This window comes from Doryrhamphus excisus, linkage group LG13 (genome assembly GCF_037039965.1).
Source record: "Doryrhamphus excisus strain RoL-2023G ecotype Guam linkage group LG13, RoL_Dexc_Guam_v1.1, whole genome shotgun sequence".
NCBI classification, from domain to species: Eukaryota; Metazoa; Chordata; class Actinopteri; order Syngnathiformes; family Syngnathidae; genus Doryrhamphus; species Doryrhamphus excisus.
This window is the reverse complement of record NC_136369.1, coordinates 2,198,979-2,222,016: the sequence shown is the minus strand read 5'-3', so window position 1 is coordinate 2,222,016 and position 23,038 is coordinate 2,198,979. Positions and strand designations below refer to the sequence as shown.

Here is a 23,038-nt window from a genome sequence, read left to right as displayed (position 1 = left end):
GGCTACAGAGTTGTGTTAAAAGTCATAACAATCATATCCTGAATTATTTCAGTACACAAAAAGTAGTCTTTTTTTGTTTTTAATAACATTTTGATATCCTGAATACAAAAGAACTGGAAGCAGAAGCTTGTAGTCTCATACAGATGAAGACCACCATTAGTGGTCGAAGGCAATTCATTAAAGTTGTCGGGCAACAGTTGAATTCAACCGATGCTGTAGTACAAAAGTTACCTCAGCCCAGTATTCAACGTTGGGAAAGACATCCAGTCATCACAAATAAAACGTGCAATTATGGAACCAAGCAGCAGAGAGCACTTTCCTTTTACCAACTGACAATTCTAACAAGTGTGGCCAAAAAGGTGTAAATCAACAAGCTTGGAGTGATATTTGAATGTCCAACAGAAAACATCAATGGGCAAAACAGTCCTTAAAAAAAAAAAAAACAATCTATAAGGTTGTAAACACAAGCCAGGAGACATTTCTGGGGCAAAAATGACTGGTTATTCGTCTTCATCATGTCCAAAAATACACATTGCACAAAATCTACAGAATTGGTTTTCAAAGCAGAACAAAAAAAAAGAGGGCATTCCATAGTTAATCACAGGGGCAACCTTCTAAATCAACAGCAGCAAATGCAGATAAACAATGTTATTTAACGGTGCGCACCAAAACGCAAGGCAAAAAGTATGCATTCTGTGTCTTTAACTGTTGCCACAGGAAACTGATACAGGTGTCCAAGGAAAAGTGCTTAGTTCCTGGTTGTTTTTGGAGGTGTGCTTTACCTACTGCAGGGGTGTCCAAATTATTTCACAGAGGGCTGCATATAGAAAATGGATGATATATTTGGTGCATTAAAGACGCAAATACTAAGCTTTGATGAAAACATTTTCGCTTTTGTGTTATCGTTGACAAATGAAATAGTTATTAGTGTAATAACTAATATTTTTGTTTTTAAATAATATGCAGAAGGCCCAGCTTAAAAAAGCTGTGGGGCAAAAATAGCCGCCGGGCCGCACTTTGGACACCCCTGATCTACTGCATATGCCACCCAATCAGTTTTGATTAAACATAATCATTGTACATTTGTAACTTCTCACGACAATTCCAATCCTCCATTAAGTCATCTAGACAGTATGGTTGTTTAGCTATTCCTTCATAGCAACATTTACAAATATAAATGCTTGGTGTGTGTGCGTAGTCATTTTGAACTTCCTTACTGAAACCCTAAACGCAGCAAAGTAGGATAAAGTTTTCCTCACATTTGTACAGTTTGTGAAATGGTTCAGTTGGAGGTCCGGGTCATGGGAGGAAAATATGTATGGGTGACTAAAATTACAAAAAGGTCATTTCCATGTCTAATTTACACCATATGTCCTTTCTCTGCTTCTGTTCATCAAATAAGCAGCTGCTCGCTTCACATTAACATGGCGTGTGGGGACAACTACAGAAAAATGGTTGTGGTTGACATACTTGAATTACAGATTATCCGGTGAAGTAAATTAATTTAAAAAACGCATCAATTAAGGGCAAGTGGTGTGATAAACGTAAATGTATTTTGAAGGCAAATGTCGGGGTAGGAGGGACTCAACAAAACAGGTCAAACAAGTTTCCTGCAGGGAAAGCCATTATTTGACTAAAATCGGAATGTTTTCAATATGTGAATACCACATGGGAAAGCGGAAAGCAGAGCAGGACCACAGTGATGTTCAACACTGAACGGTACTGGATCCCATTTTGTTCAGACCACAGCAAATCATTGTGTGTTTTGGCTTTGAAGCGAGTGGTTTGGAGCACACTGTATGGGGTACACAAATATTCATTCTTTACAGTTTGTATGAAGGCATTACATCGATGTATTAAATGAGGCCACAGATATCTTTTTTTTCCAGAAAACAAAACAAAACAAAATAACAGCAACCACAGGCTTGATGTACATTAAGAAAAATGTAAATAGAAATAAATTATTTGGATGACAAGACACAGACTACATCTTTTCAACCAGTGGCGCTACAGTGTTTTTCCTCATGCAGAAAAATGAACAGCTAAGTGTGCGAGGCACTTTTGGGAGTTCTTGTAGGAAAGATGCTGCCCAATCCCCTTCCCAAATATACACACCTGTAGCTAAGGAAGAGATTCTGTTGGAAACTCAAAGCTTGTCAAATGCCAGCTTTGTTAGACAATCGCCAGGATTTGCAACAATTGTATTTGTACACAAAATTCAAACCTGAAGAGATTTTTTTTTTTTTTGTTGTATTCATATTTACAAGAATCCTTCGAGATGACTAGGGCAATCATGATATGCTATTAGCTGTCCAAATTCATCACATGTCATGCCATCAGTGGCATATGAACATGTTTTATATTGATCATCGTCTTAAACTAAAACGGTGCAAAAATGTCAAATAAAAAAAGAGGAACGATGTATAAATACTACGGCATTAATTCCAACATTTTTTACAAACTAAATTTGTTTGCAAAAATCTTAATTATGCTCCATGATGAATACCATTGAAAGTTTAAATAACTTTCTAATCCCGATCCAATTCTTTACATGAGATAAACTGAATTGGAGGCCAGTATGTTTCCACTCTTAAAACTCACTGAGGAGTGTTTATTTTAATTTTATTTTTTTATATACCTCAGCTACTGGGAGGCCTGCAACCCAGTGTATCAACCCAATGTGTCTGTGTAAGTGTGCACATTTCCATAGACACTTGGCCACACTGACAACCTTGGCAAATAACATTGAAAGTGGAAGAGAAGACATATATAAAGCCAAATCTTCTGCACTATCATCCTGCTAACACCTTCTATACCACCTTCTCTATTTCTCCCCCTCTCTCACACCAAAACATCTGATAGCATCTTAAAATTATTTAGCTGATTTTGGTGAAACCTGCTTCGTCTGCTGACTGACATAGACGGACATGGGAATTTGGTCAAATAATTATGCTCACATGTAAATTTCCATTATTAATGCGGTGGACGATGCAGCTCTTTTTGCGGCCTTCATGCTTCATTCTCAGTCTGCGGTGATATGTTGTTAGCTGAAACCATGGGGTCCTGTTTGCGAGTCATTCGGTCCAACTCAGCCTGGACGTCAGTCAAACCCGGCTTCTGTCCTTGTAAACAAAAGGGAGACAAATCCCAAAAGTAACCTCCTGTAGCTTCTGTACAAGTTCATAAAAAGCAGTTTTCTGCAGATGAATGGAGGTTGGAAGGAGACGCATTCCCATGCTCAAAGGCTGGTGGCTCACTGCCATACTTAAGACATGCAAAATAAATCATCATGCCAAAAGTACGCATGCGCATGCATTATCCTTTCAGCTATGTCAGTGCTGGAAAAAGAGGTACATTTTAGTGGTCTCATATACAAAATAAATGTTAAGGATGTAAAAAGAACTATCAGCAACTGATAAAAAAAAGGTTAGGTTAGTTGAGCAATTAAGTGGTACACCATAACACAAAATGTCAACTTCATTAAATGGTAACTCCTAATATGAATGGAGGTGTAGCGTACACATGCCTGTCACGTTCTTCTTTACATGTCAGAAGTTTTAGTGTTTGTACCTGTTTTCTTGGCAGAGCCTTGCACTCCAGCTCCAACAGCTCCACTTCCAGGGCTCCCTGGTGAACCTGTCTTTTTACTCAACAGGCTGTTGAAGAAGTTGGCCAGGACGCCCTCATTGGCAGCCCCTGCTGTGGCAGAAATATGGAGCGGGACATCATTACCAACACCAATGCCTTCCAACATTATATCAGCATTAAATGTTTTATGATGTTGAATATATTTTAACAGGACGATTGTCAGTGACAGGGGAGAAAACAGTTACCTTTTCAATGGCAATTAATAAATGACTAAATCTGTTGTAAATTCACATTATTTCATACTCATTCTAAAATAAGTATCCCATAAGTATCCCTGAAAAGGATGTAGTATGCATAAAGGCACAATTTGTCATCGCTTGAATGATTATATTCCTCACCGCTTGGGGGCAGTATTTAAACCACAGTGATAAATAAGCAAATCAGGAAATGTTTATATAGAGCATTTCAGGTTTTGAGGATAACATATTGCTGATTATCCTCACGTTTGGAAGGTAAAATATATTTTACCTTTCATGTTGGCATCAGGTTTTTTGACAGCAGCCATTGGAGAGCCACTGGTCAGTGTGGGCTGGCCAGCACGTCCTGCAGGCCTTGGAGAACCTGATGCTGTCCTCCCTGGAGACTCCTGCAACACAGAAATCAGAGAGACGAATTTATAGCTACAATTACTTGACTGACAAAGTGACTGTATGCAATCTAGTGTTTCAAAACCTCCAAGCTGTGACACTTACAGTTGCTCCTCTTGTTGGCGTGGCTGGCTGTTTGGCTAACAAAGACTGTCAAAACAAGGAACAAAATATTTCAGATGAGGCACGTTAAGAGGAGTTACATTTTTGTCATGGCCAACATGACAGTCACTTTCACACCAAACAAGTCATTTCAAGCACTGTGGATCATAACTTGTTTGTGCTCGACAAGAACACTAACACATGTTTTTGTGATAAATTTTTTTAAGACTTGCCAGTCAGCACAGTTTCAAGTATTATAAGAGATATAAGAAAATTGTGTCTTAACTCAAGCTTCTTCTCTGTGCTTTTTAAAAAATTTTGCCCATCATCATCCACAATCCTTATGTAATACATAAACATATTTCTCTTTTCTGTGCATTCTGAATATATAAAGAGAGCTAAAAAGACACTGCTAAAATGCACGTAATGAGAAACAACTATACAGCCTTCTGAAAAAAATCATAAAAAAACCAACAACGCTCCATTTACATATAAATGGTGTACTGACAACTTGCCACACTATGCCGGCGAAAGCCACCACATACTCACCCGCAGCGCCTCAGGGATGGGTTATCAATGCCTGAGACCACTACCAAAAGGTAATGTTACATATTGAAGCTGTCGCTGTATTTGTTTTGGAGTTTGGAAAAGTTAAGACCAGTTGTAGACATTCATTTCTATGTTGCTATGTGAAATAAATGCGTCCAGCGTCCGGAAAAATACTATTAAGTATTACACTTTATCATGCGTGCCTGTTACTACATGGTTACAACATGTATATAAAACCATAAAATCTTGTTGGGAGGTTTTTGGGGGTGATTTAATAGCAGTCTTTGTAGGAAACATAGGTATGTCCCATTATATGCAGTAAATTCCAAAAAAACATACCTGCTGCTTCATCAGGAACACCTGCTCATCCTCAGCATTTATTTCTTTGTCATGAACCAGCTGTTGGGCACATAATAATGAAACACCAAGGTATCAGTGGTGACATAGACTTAGGACTGTATTAATCGATTGTCATACCTTTCGTATTGGAGGTTTAGTGATAAAATCTTCAAATGGATCTTCAGGTCTGACTGTTGTAATATTTTCATGCAAAATGCAGATTTTCTTCTCATTATCCCATCCCGATGGACTACAAAAGTATAATACAAAGTTAATTTTTAGTTTATCATTAGTTTAATTCAGAAATAGGAATTTTGTGGAACGTCTCTTCTGCTTAGCTCATCCAATTATCACCAGTGCCATGTGAACCAATGACAAGACAACCCAGTGAAATATAAATGTAACTTACATGAACACTGCATCCTTCTCCACTACTAGGGCTGGATTGGTAAAATGGAAGTCATACAACTTATGTACAATATATTTGTAAAGTAGATCCAGATTCTTTTCCTCCTTTACTGAGGTGTAGATTAGGCCAGCTCCATCTGTTTAATTGGGTTAAGATATAAAGTAGGTGGAAGTAGAAGTTACAAGGTAAATGTTCTTATCATAAGTGACATTTCAAATATCAAGGACAACATAAATAGAAAATGTTTGAAGGATACATTGTAAGCAAAATCGCCTAATGTGGGACTGGATGAAATCAAAGTGCTCTTCTCTGTAGTCATGTTCCTTTTCCAATATGCTGACTGAGTCACACTGTAGATTAGAAAGAGAATGAATGCAGGTGGGAAAATATCACAACTAATACATTAACATCTCAAATAAAATGAGTCACTTTAAATTATAGTAAAGTTTAAGTAACAGTTTTTGTTACACTAGGTATAACAGTGGTAAAATGAATGTAGTCGCAGCTGGGATTAATACTGTTTTTAGTGTAATTACTGTAACAACAGTTTAAAAGAAAAATACACCTTTAAAAAGGCGCATAATACTTCCCATGTTAATGAAATGTGTGTAAGAAAAGCTGGACTGGTTTTAAGTAGCCCAAAATTTTGTGACCAGTGCTAGGGATTTACTGTCCACATTGCCACGCCCACACGGAACGATCTCCAATCTTCCTCTTGTAAGCTGATTTTGCTTCTCAGGAGCCCCTGTTGAGCTCATTCTGGCAAAGTTCTATGGTACAGACCTGAAGGCATTATTGCAGTCCTTAAGGAGGATTAGGACATCTGCAGTCATATGTGGCTTCTGGGTGGTTTACACGGATGTTTGTAATGACACAGAATATAACTGAAGTGTTGTGTGTGATAAAATGTCAGAGTTTCAAAGCATTTCTACAATTAGAGTGGAACTTCCACCAATGCTTTTTCTTCAAGGGCAAAGAACACAGCGAATCACACTAAACAAGATAATATCAGTATGTTGACGTGTAGTAATATGACTATTTAGTCATGTAATTGTTCCCCTGGTAACAAAAACATCCATCCTTTTGTGTACAAGCAAAAATAACTGTAGTGAAAGTAGTATTTTTTATACTTAAAAAACCAAACTGAACAGACAATGCTTGATTTCATATTCCAGCACAGGGCCACTTATACCTTTAAATGTGGAGGAGGAAAACATTAAAAAGAAGTTGGAGCATTGTTTCATACTGAGCATATTGCTCCTTGAAACATGTCATCACTCGCATGTCGATGTCATTTTCGGCAGAAAAAAACAATACTGATATGATTTGATATCTCAGTCGGCTCATGATCAGACAGAAGAGTATTGGTGGAGATCAGAGGAATTATCACATAAAAAGAAAATGCACAAATACTGTATATACTTATAACACGACGGCTATAACAATATCACAAAATATGAAAGAGATCTTGATGTTGGGAATCTTTCTGGAAAACTATCAGAGCCCACACACAGAAAGGGCATATTCACTATTTAATGGTCACATCTATCATGTGAAGCACTGCTGATAACAAGGCACTTTCAGCAGAGGTCTTTGCCCAGAGGCTTACCAGGAAAGCATAATGACAGTTTTTTTTATCACATGAGAGTCTGTGAAAAAAACACACCACCAAAGTAAAAGCTTGTATAAAAAGGTATTTCACATTGGCGAACGAGAGACTGCTTTCTTCTTGAGGATTCCAGGGCAGATCAGAAAAACCAACAATGGAATAAGTTGCCTAGATAGTAAAGTCTTTTGGTGAAACTCAGAGAGACATGGCAGATGTTCCAGGAGAACCTCGGGGAAATAATTTAATGGAGTGAAGGGAGGCTAGGCATCACTAAGGACATGAATTTGACAATATACTGCATTGCAAATTATATAAAAACAAAAAAATGTATTTTTATGATACTAAAAAACTATTTGCCTAATAATTTGCTGTGTAGATTTAACTGTTAACCTTAAAGGGGACCAATTATGCTCATTTGTATTGAGTTGTGGATTCCTATAGAGCAGTTACACACAATAACCAACACAGAAAACATTTTAGATTTTACAGAATCTGCACCTACTCCAGCTGTATTTCCTTGGATTTGTGCTTTCTGCCAAACGCGCCATTTTAATATATTCCCCCAAACAGCCCGCCTCCGGGCATGCGGTGGAGCTCAGAAGTTGTAAGTGATGTCGCCGCATGGACACACAGTGTGTCCGAAATTAATGCACCTTTCCTGGGAAGCGTGCGCTACTTCAGGCTCCAGCAACAGTTTGGCGGATATTTCACGTTCATGTTCACAAAAACAGTCCCGTGTGAAATGATGTTGACAGATGAAAATATTTTTTCTCTTGCTAGGAATCCCCAAATACAATAACTTCTGCCTGATCTTGTTCGTAAACAAGATTAGCAGAGCTTGGAGGAAAAGCAGAGCATACATATATTTGAGACAAAGATATTCAGTGGTCTGAATTGGTCCCCATTTCTGACTGTGAGAGGAAATTGTAGAATAATTTGACGTTGAAGTTTACATTTAGCCGTCTCTGAGTACACATTGAAATGTCTTTAACACAAAGATCCTTCAGGAATAGCTTACCTTTGTGCAAACTATTAGCACTGGAATGCCCAGGTTGTGTGTGAGTGTGTTGTCTCCAAGTGGTAGCACAACAGCTTCATCTTCCCCTGCTGACGTGGCCCGTCTCTGTGGAGAGCCTGGCATGGCATCCTCTGGTTCTGTGTACTCCTGGAATGCTTTCACCACTAACACAAAGACAAGGGGAAGAAAACATGAGCTATGGAACACACCGCTCAAAGATCCATCCCTCAGTAGGCAATAGAAAAGTTGGGAAAAAGTCCTTACGACTAATACACATTATGTTGACAAAGTAAAAGGTGTCCATCCGTCTCATATAAAATATAGGTGTTCGGGGTCACATTTGTCAACTTCTAGATCTGTGTTGTTGTTGTTGTATGGGCATAAGGAAAAACAAACATGACCAAGTAGTGTTGTTGAGGTCTGCATCCCTGACTTAACCTCTTTGGGATGTTGGTCCTTTCAGGTGAAGTCACTACAAATCTATACATTGCATGACCACTGTTTCATTTTTAGAGTGTCTGGAAAAGTGCTAACTAAAATGCTGAGAGATAACATTGACACAATTTAAAATGTCAACGCAAAAACATTTAAATTAAAGCTCAAGAAATATGGAACCCTTTCTTTGCAACTCCAGCTGTTAAAAACCGTTAAGGGTGTGTGTATCTGCTTAGTTGCAGGAAGCTTTGGCCTACTTCCTCGGGAGCTTGAGAATGTAGCAAGGGAGAGGCCACAACATCAGATTAACTTGCACTTTGGAGCCAATCCTTGATTTAAAGATGGGATTTAGTACATGGGGCAACAAATAGGAAAATATCCCAGCCTGGAAGGATGCCTCCTTGGTTCTGAAGCGAATATATAGAAACATTTAGCACAAATTAGACTTCACTCGCTGGAAATGTTGACATGTGGAACTCAATTATTGTGGAATAAATGTGGATGGAAAACTCACCCGAGGCCAATACATTTTTTGATCATTTCATGCCTTGACCCCCACTCTCTCCGAGGCAGAATAGCTGACAAACTATTTACCAAGGACTCTAGAGTTAAAACTGACGTATGGACATCATCCTTTGGTCCATACCAAATTTATCACACAATTGCATCCATGACTGTAATTTAAGTACTTTTAAATCAAATTTCTGTTCTTTGAAAAAATAACCAGAATTTTTAAAAATCAACTTACTGGAATTCTAATGAGGCTATATGTGAGCCTACTCACACTTTGTGGTTATTTTGTTACTTTATTATTGAATTATATACATACTGAGTAAAATATAATAATCTGGTGATTTCTGTGAAAAAGCATGGTATCGGTATATCCCAATACTTGCTTTGAAACGCCGATCACCTCGCCCCGATTGCAGCATCCAGCCTATAGTGACCATCCCCCTCCCACATTCCATTCACAAAGCCAAGACAGGCATGATTGCCATGTGGGACTTGTCTCTAGTGAGTAATTTAAGTTTTGCACCTTACAAAACATGCCACGAAAATGTCTCGCCAGGATGGTGAGTTGCGTAGCATTTGTGTGGGGGGGGGGGTCATCAGAAGGGTGGCGGCTAATATGCGTGTGTGGCACTCGGGGGTCTAACAGGCGCCACACACGAGGTGCAACAAACAACCGCGACTGTCGAAATCCATCGCTATACTGGCGCGCAACGCAAGCACATCAAGAGAGAACAGTACCACCAGAGTCTACCATTGTGAAATACAAATTGTGAGTTATGGATACCAGCATTTTGTTAATGTTCTGGTAGAACAAGCACATTTGCTTTTGTTTGCCTTATAATAATCTATGAAATAAATGTTACAAAATGAGTAGCTCTTGGTCATTTTCGTTTTGTAAATGTAGCACTCACCGGAAAAATGGTTGGTGACCCCTGATATGGCTAATAGTACAGTTAAACATTTCCACTTAAATTGATGTGACAGCCGGTAAACATGGTTGATGCAGTCTTTATACAACCTTTATACCGCCTTTTTCGCTGTACATTATGTCTATGCAGCCTCCTATCCGTCCATATCTCCGAAAGGATATCTGATCATTCGGCATAGCAAAGGGATGCTCAAAGCTAACAGCTGCTCCCGAGTGTAAACAATGGCGCAAGAGGTAAGCTACAAATGTAACAAGATAAACAGCCATAGCTGCACACTTACTTCAGGGGTCAGTATGGCCCGAAAACAATAAAGTAATAAATAAAGCACTATTAAACACAGCGTCTTCTTGAAACATGAGACCTTCGCATCAAATATATCGGTGTGCTTGTTTTTTATGTCGTGCTTGAAAAAATAAAATCAATATTTTTAAAATATATCGCCCAGCACTACAGGGTTTGAATGGTTATGTAGTCGTAAACCTCAATATTGTGTGTCTTGAAAATTAAGCAAAAACTTCCCCCCAAAATTCTGGCATCCCTGAAAATGACTGGCGGTGAATGAGTTAAAAATGCTGTACCAAATGTAGAATAAATTTTATTGGAAAAAAAATGAAATATTTATTTCTCCGTAATATTTACTCAGCTGCTAAGAACGCAACACATAGATCCTCATCAGGATATTTTTGTTTTATATTTTCTTATTTCATTGTGCTTTTTTGGTCTTATAAGATGCGTGTAACTTATAAGCGTGTGTAGCAGAACTGTAATTTTAAGGTGAGAAAAGTTGGCAATTTCAATAAAATTCTGTGTTCATATAATAAAGATGACACGCTTCAGTGCTTTCATTAAAAGGTTAAATCTGATTACTGAAATATTTCATTTGAGCTTTCAAATACTGTAAGTTTCCTTTCAGTCTTGTCAAAACAAAATTCCCAACATATCATTCCTAAGGCTTCATTGCTTAACATTGTGGCAGAAAATGTCCACTGTACTTTTTTTCCTGTCACTTTAGGGCTGGACTTGTAATTTAACTCCAGCATCCACTTTCAGAAGCCCACAGACTGAATACTCTGCTGCAGTAGGGGAGGAGAACCATGATGCAAGAGGGCTGCAAGATCCCTTGGATTGCCGCCACTCACACAGAGTTCCAAGTTCCTGCCTGTCTCTCATACACATCCACAAATATAATCTGAATCGTTCTCACTAGAAATCCAAATGTCACGCAGGGAAACAACTTATCTGCATGATTATCTCACCAAGCGTGAACTGAATACGGCTGCCTCAAAGAAAGACTACTTAGAATACAATGTTAAACAATATGAAGGCAGATAATGATGTACAAGACACGGTTACTATGCTTGTTTTTACTGGAAATATCAGTATCTACATTCCAGTGCCTGGTAGGAAGTATCTAACTATCACTGTTCCATTAAGTGACTTCTTCAAGAAACACCATCAAACTTATATACCATATAATAACCATATAATATAATAACCCATATAATATTATGGCTATTTGCACAAAATGCACAACGTAATAAACATGTGCTTTGCTCTTCTGTATCACAAGCCCACAGAATAGATGAGTGTTATAATCTCCTTTTAATCCTTTAGTTAATCAACACAACCCACTAGATTTAACTGCTCTGCAATTAATTAATTAGGGGTATTGAACTCTGGTCCGTCACTTTTTAGATGTCCGTGTCAAACCCAAACAACAATAAAAATTCCTAGTGTCTTCAGTGTCCCTTCTCAGCTGCCATACCATGCGCAGTAGCGTTGTGCAGTGTTGTTCAATAAAGGTGGCTACTACCCGAAACGCACACAAGTTGTGAAGTCTGTAGTACACATTATTTCACAGAACCAAAAAAAACACCGAAATCTATGACACCATGGCTGTTTAGGCAAATGCGGCTATTGTTTACAATAACTTCCTGTATACAAGGCTAGTTATCGAGTAGACATCTGCTCTTGTGAGCGCAATTTTCACACCATGACCACTGCCGCGGCGGATCCACTGTGATCGCAACGTTATACAGGTGAAACCAACAGCTGTAAAAATCTTGTGTTTATAAATTTAATAGGTGTGGCTAATATCTGCTACGCTTATAATATGATCGTCTGCACCTGATCACGTAAATCTTTCTTCTTTTTTTACATTTTATTTTGTTCTGCCTAATAAAAAAAACACTTCAACATGAAAGGCAGACAAGAACAGCCTTTTAAACCACAACGGCTGGACTAAAACGTATAAAAAGCCTCATCTGTTCTGAACACAAGATAGCTCTTCGTGAGCTAGACATGACCACATCTAAATTTAACTGGAGAACATCATCTGCGCATGTCTCATTCATTCATCTGGAGAACCTGCCCACAGTCAGAACACACTGCTGAGGATCATGAGCCTCTGACAATAATCAGTCTTATCAACATATTGTATAATATTATGCAATTCTTGACTCCCATTCTCCAATACCTATTCCTTACAACCTTTTGATAATGATTTATTTGAACATTTATTTTTTCCTCACATTCTTTCACATCAGTATACATCTCATATCACAATTCCATGAAGCTGAGCTTATTCAAACCTTCGCTCTCTTTGTTTCACAACCAATAGCTAATAAAGGTCACAATTACTAATACATTTCACATCAAGTTCTGATACATTTGTTTATTTCCTATTCAAAATGTTCCCTTGACTAATTGTAAAACACATTACAAGCTTTTAATTTTGGTCTGCTTAACATTGACTAGCATTTGTCTGCTCTTCTAGTACGGTTTGCTTCGTCAAGTGTGAACACAGTCTAGCACCAACCAGGTGGGCCGAGACTTACTACGAAATGGGTGTCAGTCCGCCCAATCCAGATTCTAGTCCAAACTGAAAGCCGACTGCACCAACGGACCAAAACACATGACATGATGTCACCAAATGTGACCACAACCAAGCAATGTGATGCAAAGCCCAATTGAAAGCTGTCTGAAAATCATCCAAAAAATAAGAACTAACTGTAATCCCAGAAGCGTAAATACAGTAGTTAAACACACAAGACTTATGAACAAAAGATAATTTTAATCATTACAGTTAGTCCTGTTAGCTGACGCTAATAGGACTATAGCCATGGATTTGATCTTCAATACAATGAAGTCGAGATTGTGTAAGATGACAATTCAAAACACAGTTAGATGAAGTCAGCCATTACTTACTCTTGAGCTCCATTTCTCTCATATCCTCAGGAGAGATCTTCAGTTTGTCCACATGATCACGGAGCACACTAGCCCACTTCTGCAGTGACTCCATGATGGTCCAGGGCCGTGACATATCCGCAACAAACACGGCGAGGCAATCGGGTAGGGACTGAGCAGAAATCGCAAACTTAAGCAAGCCCTTGTGGTACAGGTCACCATCCAAGATCCACACATTACACCGCGTAAGGTCTGCAAAAGAAGAATAATCAGCAAGTACAACTAACATGAATATGAACAAAATTAAATTATAGTTATAAACATGGGAATTCACCATCCCGGTCTTCATCATGGACATTTAAGTATTGATATTCCAGTCCTCTCCCTTTCTTGTTGTGTTCAGATCCTTGAAGTTTGGACAGAAGTGTAGTTTTTCCTGATCCATCCTCCCCTTAAAAAAAACACCACACATTTAGCTGTACTACTTTACAAGATTAATGAAAAATCAGAGTAGGGACTATAGCTGCAACAATTAATCGATTTGATTAATTTTGGTAATCTTTAAATAAATTTAAATTTTATTTAAATATGTTAATATTCTCTGATTTGAGCCTCTCAAATGTTAATGTGTTTTTTCCCTTAGTCATCCATGAAAGCAAACCTATTAACTTTGTATTTTAGCCAAAACAATATTTAATTCATTCAGATCTACAATGTTACTTTAGTGTTACCTTTATTTTTTGAGCAGTGTATATATTGCAAACCAAACCACTAACTGTGGGTGTTAGCTTCATATTAATTTGGTCCATCTAGGTCCTAACTGACTCCATTACCTCAAACAATAACTTTAACATTATTTTAACATATTGAAATCTGAATCAAGAGGCTGAAATAAAAAATGGATTAAATAAAAACTCTGATTCATTGATTAATCAAAAAATATAATTGACCAAGAATCAGTTCTTAAAATAATCATTAGTTGCAACCCTTGTAGAGATATACAATATACGTTCTCCATTTTCAAACACTGTCTCCTGATCTCATTGTCATCAGCTTCAATAGCTCACAATGTTAATTAGATAAGCCTTTTGTGCCAAATATCACTCCACATATGTTCCTCTTCCCGACCGCCACCACTTCTGAGTATATATTATTCATTAAGTCCCCTACTTGTATGGAAGGAAATGCAGTTGACAAAAATAGTTTTGCAGTCCAATGTGCTCCACTCCCTTTCAGATTTGATAACCACAAACAAGATTGCAAGCACTGCAAAATCTCAGTCTTCCACAATAGTGGTTTTATAAACACTTACCAAATACCAGAATATTTTTTCCTGACGGCAATTTAGAACTGGAACGTGTAGAAACTTCACTCAATATTGAGGTCCTGGAAAACAGGAGTGGGTCGCATTATTGATTGTCAATAAAAACAGAATTGAATGGTGATACAAACTCTTTTTGACATTATAGGTGATACAGGCCCGTTTCCAGTCTGTTCTCTGCTGAAAGTGATGTCATCTCTACTGGCTGACATAAGTACTTAAACAGCTAGTTAGCTTGGATATGCATGTTAGCTTCTTGTATCCTATACAAAAGTGACAGCACTTAGCTTAGCTGTGACTCCACACAGACTAGGAAAAACAATTGATAGCAAAGGTAGTTCTCGGAATTGACCTGGTGTTTAAAAAGTTTTCATTATATTAGCTATGATTTAAAATATACAAGGTCCAAACTATGCAGAAGCGTTAAACAGGTAGCTGTCACAAGTAAGGCTAGCATACGCCCAGCTTCAGTCTGTGCTAATGCTACTGTTAGCCGGGCCGGTGTTTGCTGTGAAGCAAACAGTAGTGACAAAGCAAGAGTATAGCGGCTGTACATTTCCCGACAGAACCTAACAGCTATTACACTGCTAAAAGGATAGCAGAACTTGCCAAAGGTCTAGTCCTTCTTCCTCCTCGTTGTTGTTGTCGGCTGCCCCGGCAGCGCCCGGGAGTTGCTTCTCCAAAACGGGAGCCATCTTCTCTCTGTACGAGCACAAAGGCAAGGCCCTGCTGCTTGGCCACCACTAGCGCCGCCCTAGTCCAAGTGGCCACGGGTACGTTTCATTCTTTGACAGACACTCCGCGCCACTGCGAGGGCCTGGGCGGGAGCAACTAACGACAGTACAAACTTGCTGTAGACGTCGTAAAAACGTCGTCGTAAAAACTTATCATGTGAACAACTTCTCAATTGTGTTTTTATATATTTTTACATATATTTTCTATGCCGCTTATCCTTACTAGAGTGGTAGGGGTATGCTGGAGCCTATCCCAGCTGACTTCGGGCGACAGACGGGGTAGACCCTAGACTGGTCGCCAGCCAATCACAGGGCACATATAGACAAACAACCATTCACACTCACATTCATACCTAAGGACAATTTAGTCAGCAACATAACTAAACCTAACTAACTTTTTACATGTCATATAGTAAAATTCTTTATTTTACTTTTTATTTTATTTGTATTTTTATTTATTTTTCGTTACTGTTTATGTCTATGTATGATTTGAATTAGCCTTTTTAATTTGGAAATTACATTATTTTAACTGTTGTACTACAATCCTCCAGTAGGTGGTGGTGTTGGGTTTTGTTAGAAAAAACTGCGAGTGCTGGAGTTTTTTTCTCTTTAAATTTCCCTCATTCGCTACAAAACAAAAGAAACATAAGAAACATAGTATGTCTAACAACATTATGCTTGTTGTTTAGAATACTTCTCTGAGTCTCAGCAAATACTGATAGCGTAAAGGATAACAAAAAGGATATAGAATGTATTATGGTAAAATAGACAGGATGTGTAGATTGCTTATTCAACAATACAAAATTTGGTTTGTTTGGGTTGAAATACACTATCAAAATAAATGTTACAAAAATGAGTATAGCTCTTGGCCATTTTCATTTAGTAAAAGTAGACAGGGCCGTTCTTGCAAAGATCACTGCTGCAGTAAGTTATTGGTTCAAACAGTGCAGCAACAAATTATTTTGTTTTCACTAGATCTTACTTATAGTGTGCTACGGACATTTGGTTGGTGTAGGGGACTTCTAAGGCACCCCCATGTTGATTCCCATGTCTTGGGAAGCAGGGCAGACGAGGATTGTGGTCCAACTCTTGGGAATGCATTCCAGAGCTTTTGTATCATGTGAAACTCGGCCTTTCCTGTTGCCCCCTTGTCACAGTGTCGCTCTGCTGCCAGTAAAGAAAAACATACCAGATTTATCTTGTTTTGTTTTGACAAACAAAATGTGTCATCCCTAATACAGACCCACACATATATAAGCAGCCCAACACTCAGGGCTGACAAGATGAGACGATAATACAGTTTAGGTTTTAAATATTCAGATTATAGTCATGCTTGTTTGTTCCTGCAAGAGAATGCAACCAAAACAATCTACTGTGTGTTGTACTGAGCTTACAGGGAGAGGGTGCTATGTCCTAAAGAATGTTACCTGACTGCTGACTTCTAATTTGTGGTGCGCATGTGCTTGAGAAAACAAGGCAAATGTTGCATACATTCATTAGGGAACATGCAAAACTGTAGTTTCTGACCGGTTTACTGCCACCTGAATGTCACTCAAGTTACATAACTATGAAAAACATGTGGCTGTCCTTTATATTGGTACAAACAAGGCATTAGTTCTGCTTTGACAGATGCACTCAAATAGATTTGTTCAAGTAGTTGGGTTTTTCCATTAGCTTAAGTTAGGGTTCTGAAGATCCTGAGAAGAACTGAATTATTACCATTATTATTATTATTATTATTCATTAATTCATTAATTTTCTACATCCTCGCTTTTCCACACGAGGGCCACGGGGGTGCTGGAGCCTATCCCAGCTGTCTTCGGGCGAGAGGCAGGGTACACCCTGGACTGGTGGCCAGCCAATCACAGGGCACATATAGACAAACAACCATTCACACTCACATTCATACCTATGGACAATTTGGAGTCGCTAATTAACCTAGCATGTTTTTGGAATGTGGGAGGAAACCGGAGTACCCGGAGAAAACCCACGCATGCACGGGGAGAACATGCAAACTCCACACAGAGATGGCCGAGGGTGGAATTGAACCCTGGTCTCCTAGCTGTGAGGTCTGTGAGCTAACTACTCGTCCGCCGTGCCACCCTATTATTATTATTATTATTATTATTATTATTATTATTATTATTATTATTATTATTATTATTATTATTATTATTATTATTATTATTATTATTATTATTATTATTATTATTATTATTAATTTGTGTGTCTGCAACATTATCTAGATAACATTTCAGTGGCTATTTCAGCCACAACTGTCCATGTTATTTTTACATATTTAGGCATAATAATGAGATATGCAACCATGCAATGATTAATTGTTTACAAGTGAAAATGATGCCTGTATGCATAATTCATCTTACAATGATACTCCCCTAGTGGGACCCCATATTTCTCATATGACTTTCTTCTTTTTTTGTGCAGTTAACATTGTTTTATATAATCATATTTAGTCCCCAGATGTACTATTGATTCAGGAAAAGAAATGTGCAGTGGAGAGGCTGTCTGCAGGAGAGGAGGGGTTAAACATTGTGAGGGTATAGATTGCAGTGGGAGCCCTGGTGGGCCAGGCTGGATTGTGATAGCGACAGATGTCTGAGGGGCACTCCTCCTCACCAGTCTCACACCGCACCTCGGAGAGCCTGCAGCTGTCACTCGCAAGGCTTTCACCTCCATTATCACATTCAAGCGGAGTCTGGAGACCATCTGAGAAGTCTCCTCGAATACAGGTTGGTCGCACTGATGCTTTATTCATTTTTTTTTTGTTGAAATACGTCGAGTTTAAAAAAAAAATCCTTTTGAAGAAAGAAAAAAAGAAGTACCAGCGCATCTGCAGTTTTTCTATTGTTCTCTGCATGTTCTTTTTTTTCAAATTATGCAAATATAATAATTTCAATAATAAAGGCAGCGAGTTTCCCCTTTTCATAGCAGTCCACAGTGGTATTCAGTGTGTGTGTGTCTTTACAAGCAGGGGCACTGATTTTTTTTTTTTTTTCAAGTCGGCCATGCAATGAATTAAAAATGCATTAAAAAGAAAGCGGAACAAAAGTCCACAAGTTGCTGTTGTGTTATGCACTCCGTGTGAAAACGCTAAAAAGATTATTTGTTAAACATTGTATTTGAGAAGACATTTTTTTTGTTCAAAGCGGTGAACAAAAAGAGCAGGGAGTGGGTGAGTGGGTGGGTGGGTTTTTAGGTGGGGGATGGACAGTGGTTGAAAAGTGCACAGTCTTATCTCTCTGTATTTTAAGTCTACAATCACAGAGCTTCAGAAAGCCTCAGTTCGTAGTCCAAATCCCATTTCCCCAAGTAGTAGTGATGGTGACTCTCATTCTTTTGTTACATAGAACATAGAACATGCTGCTCTAGTCTTTGCATTGTTATAGCTCTGTTGTGTCGATATTTGTCTACTTGTATGGATATAAAATGTCAATATTTGATTTTCAGTCAAAATGAAATATGTGTAAAAAGATGTGTACATGAAGTAGAACACCAGACAAGGAATACATCATCAAAATTAGAAGTGAACTCTGTTTGTAAGCAGATTTGAGTCAGTTTTACAGTAATGGCGTATTGGAGAATCCATTTAGACTATTCATGGATTTCCTGCCTAACCCAGCATGGTGGTGTGTGTGGCCACAGTGTGGCTTAATGGCTTCACTGCAGCACTACGGACAGTTCCCCGTTTTTACACTTTGGTGCCCATACCCACATGCTGCCCTGGTCTGGGGTTCTGTTTCAGTCCACCAAGGGCCGCATACAGAAAAAATGAAGGATGGCGGGGCGCTTTGATACATTGTGTGCATTAAAGATGCTAAAAAAAAATTAAACATAGGTCAGTATATGTATATGTTTTATAAGTGACAAAGGAAATTAGTGTAATATCTAATAATATTTATTTCATTTCATTTTCTACCGCTTTTCCTCATGAGGGTCGCAGGGTGTTGCTGGAGCCTATCCCAGCTGTCGGGGTACACCCCAGACTGGTCACTATCCAATCACAGATATCTAATAATATATCTTATTAATAATGAATAGATTGTCATTCATTAATTCATTCATATTCTACCGCTTTTCCTCATGAGAGTCGCAGGGGGTGCTGGAGCCTATCCCAGCTGTCTTCGGGCAAGAGGCGGGGTACACCCCAGACTGGTCGCCAGCCAATCACAGATATCTAATAATATATCTTATTAATAATGAATAGATTGTATTTTTAGAATATGCAGAAGGACAATAAAAATGTGAGTTTCAGGCAGAAAATGGCCCCCGGACACATTTAGACATTATGTCTTAAAAGATGGTTGCATATTCTCGCCATTTTCCGGTTTCCTCCCACATTCCAAAAACATGCTAGGTTAATTAGCGACTCCAAATTGTCCATAGGTATGAATGTGAGTGTGAATGGTTGTTTGTCTATATGTGCCCTGTGATTGGCTGGCCACCAGTCCAGGGTGTACCCCGCCTCTCGCCCGAAGACAGCTGGGATAGGCTCCAGCACCTCTGCGACCCTCTTGAGGAAAAGCAGTAGAAAATGAATGAATGAATATATTATAATCATATTTATGCATGAACATCCATATCCATGCGAATATACATCCAGCCTTAAGTAGAAGACAATAACATTTGAAAGAACAAAATGATATGTATGTTGTCTAATTCAAGGTATAGACCAGGCGTCTCAAACTCAATTTACTTGGGGGCCACTGGAGACTGGGCCGCATCAGGTTTAAAAAAAAAACAACCAAAAAAACGCGTTCATTAAAAACTAAAAAATTTAAAAATTTTCGCTTTGCTTCCAATTTTCTACAAGAAAAGCTCTGATAAAACATTCCACTGTTCTCAAATATCTTAATTTTTATTTTTCTACACAAAATAAGATGAAAAATAAATGAACAAATCAAGAATAAAGAAAATCAATCAGTAATAAATAAATATAATAATAATAATAATAAAACGGCAAATAATAAAAACTTAAGAAACCACATATAGTTGGTGGGTAGACAAATTATTTTTTTCAGATTAAAATGAACAAAGCATTATTAGAGCCCTGTAGACATGACAAAACACGACTATAGTCACATTTATACTCTTTTTATTTACAACATATTGCGCAACTGCAGGGTCTTGAGACACATGCTAACTCGCAAACTAGAGAGCTAGCGACCTAAATGGTAGCCTTCAAGTTATTTCCTTTAAACTTAAATAGCCAAAAACTTACCACTTCCACACGGATAGGGAGGATAACTATTAACAGTTATTTAACCTTTAACATGAACATGAATCAAACTTAATAATTTTTTCTGGGTACATGATACCATACAGCATCCATATCAAACTTGCGCGGGCCGCACTAACATTAAACTTTCATATCAAGGCGGGGGCCTCAAACTAGTGTCCTGCGGACCACATTTGGCCCACGGGCCGCGTGTTTGAGACCCCTGGTCTAAACTTATGTTAGTTAGATTCAATTAGGTAACCGGATTTGACCGTGGAAATGAACATGATTATCCAGGTCATGCTCAAGATTTATTGAATTATGAAAAGACATCTTCCAATGTATTAATTTCTATCACCTCTTCTCATAGGTGACACCATGGGAGGGAAACTGAGCAAGAAGAAGAAGGGTTACGATGTGAGTGACCCCAAAGAGAAGAAGGACGATGCTGCAGCACCAACTGCAAGTGCAGAGGAGTCTGGCAAAGTGGAGGATGCGGCGCCATGGGCAGACGCTCAGGTGACAACCGAATCTGGCAACTTGGAAGAGGATGCTGCGGGATCCGCTGCTGCAGCAGTAAAAGAAGCAGAGCAAGCTCCAGAAGAGCCAACATCTGCACCGCCTGAAGAACAAGCAGCTGTGTCAGCTCCAGCACCAGAAGAATCAGTCGCAGTCACGGAAGAAGCAGCTCCAGAAGAATCGGTCGATGTTAAGGCAGAAACAACTCCAGTTCTAGAAGAACCAGTCACGGTGAAAGAAGAAGCACCACCTGCTCAAGAAGAACCCGTCACCGTCAAGGAAGAAACGGTTCCAGTATCAGAGGAACCAGTGGCAGTCAAGGAAGAGGCAGATCCAGTTCCAGAAGAACTAATTAAAGAAGAAGCTGCTCCAGTATCAAAAGAACCAACCACTGTCAAAGAAGAAGCAGCACCAGAAGAACCTTCCGTTACGGAGCAAGCATCTGTCACACCAAACGAGCCGGCAGTTACGTCAGAAGAAGCAGCTGCAGTACCAGAGGAACCAGTTGCAGTACCAGAGGAAGCTTCTCCAGTTCTCGAAGAAGCAGCTGCGGTATCAGAGGAGGCATCCCCAGTACCAGAAGAACCAATAGTGTGCTTCACTGCTGTAACAACTGAGGCACAACCAGAGTCTACAACTTGTCCAGTGGAAGAACCTGTGGAAGAGGAAGAAGTGAGTCCCGAGGAGCTACCTGAAGAACCGGAACCCATTCCAGTGACTGTTACTGAGCCAGAGGTCATTTTGGAGGAAACAGCCCCACCGGCATCTTCTCAGGAAGTTAAACCAGTCTCGGAGCCAGATCCAGAACGAGAAGAAATCACTGAGCCTGAACCAGAGCCAGTTGCAGAGCCCATGGCGGAACCAGTGCCAGAAAAGAACGTTGCCACAGAGGAACCTGTGCCTGAGGAACAAGACCAAGAAAATGAACCTGAACCAACGGTTACCATCGATGAACTTGACGCTGCGAATGCAGAGGAGGTCCAAAATGAATGTCCTCTGTCTTCAGAGGAGGAATCAGCTACAGGAGGAGATTCTTGCACCGAAGCTGTGGTTGCTGAAGCTTCTGTGGAAGAGGTGCCTTGCTCACAGAGTCCAGTAAAAACACCGATGGAAAACGGTAATATTGAGATCTCTCCTCTTGCAGAGGATGTCATGGAAGTGGCATCTCTCCCGGTTCTAAACGGAGAGCGTACACACCCCGAGGGGTGTGTTAACGGTATTGAAAAGTCAGTGGAGTCGCCTGTCAAGAAGCAGAGTGACTTTGAACTGAAAATGGACGTTAATCTGAGTGGGGATGTCCTGGAAGCCCCGGATGGTGTCTCTGACATGGTGGAGACTCTCAGCACTGAGGTCACACAGGAAGTGTGATAAAGCTGCAGTACCTTTCAAATTAATGTGAATTTTGAAAAATCCTACAGTCATGCGAGAGAGTAAACACAACATTGTTGCTTTGACTTGTTGACAGAGGGAGCAAACGTAGATAGTAAGTAACATAGAAGTACAAGGGACAGACCTGAGCTTGTAATTTGAAGGTTAGGTGGACACATACAGCTGAGTAAAAAATACTGGACAAGCATAAATATGTTATTAATGAATGAAATGATCAATTCTGTGTGTGTGAGCCCAATTAATATGACTTTCATATATTCTTTCTATTACTATGTGCAGAGGCACACACATTTTGGCCTTTTATAAACAATTACACATGTGAGATCTGTTAATTTCAAAATGATTGCTTTGGAAGAATAAAAAGATTGTTACCGCCCACATTGATGGTCTTGTTTTTCCATACAGTCCCATTGATAATTGTATTTAATGCAAAATATATTCACACTTGGTGACATCAAGAACCCAATATGAGCTGCATTGCAGGTCAGAAATTGACTGATTATTCACATGTCCTA

The 23,038-nt window shown here is 39.1% G+C and overlaps 2 protein-coding genes across 5 annotated transcripts; one reads left to right on the top strand and one right to left on the bottom strand.

The window, feature by feature from the left end:
* Positions 1 to 831: 831 nt before the first annotated feature.
* On the bottom strand, positions 832 to 15,445 carry dync1li2 (dynein, cytoplasmic 1, light intermediate chain 2). 4 transcript variants are annotated; one of them, XM_058089368.2, is made up of 13 exons: positions 15,255 to 15,445; positions 14,637 to 14,710; positions 13,659 to 13,775; positions 13,346 to 13,576; positions 8,262 to 8,425; positions 5,891 to 5,984; positions 5,635 to 5,770; positions 5,364 to 5,475; positions 5,226 to 5,285; positions 4,341 to 4,385; positions 4,117 to 4,234; positions 3,571 to 3,696; positions 832 to 3,122 (listed from the first exon to the last, which is right to left on the bottom strand). In XM_058089368.2, exons 1-13 carry the CDS (start codon positions 15,338 to 15,340, stop codon positions 3,010 to 3,012), a joined length of 1,476 nt encoding a protein of 491 aa, XP_057945351.2. In that variant the 5' UTR covers positions 15,341 to 15,445; the 3' UTR covers positions 832 to 3,009. The 4 variants fall into 4 exon arrangements, with proteins under 4 accessions (XP_057945351.2, XP_057945353.2, XP_057945350.2 ...); XM_058089370.2 differs by having other exon boundaries at positions 832 to 3,117; XM_058089367.2 differs by having other exon boundaries at positions 3,571 to 3,699; positions 15,255 to 15,444.
* A 2,504-nt stretch (positions 15,446 to 17,949) lies between these two features.
* Positions 17,950 to 22,901, top strand: LOC131139612 (uncharacterized). Its single transcript, XM_058089366.2, has 2 exons — positions 17,950 to 18,129; positions 20,986 to 22,901. Exon 2 carries the CDS (start codon positions 20,994 to 20,996, stop codon positions 22,500 to 22,502), a length of 1,509 nt encoding a protein of 502 aa, XP_057945349.2. The 5' UTR covers positions 17,950 to 18,129; positions 20,986 to 20,993; the 3' UTR covers positions 22,503 to 22,901.
* The last annotated feature ends 137 nt before the right edge of the window (positions 22,902 to 23,038 follow it).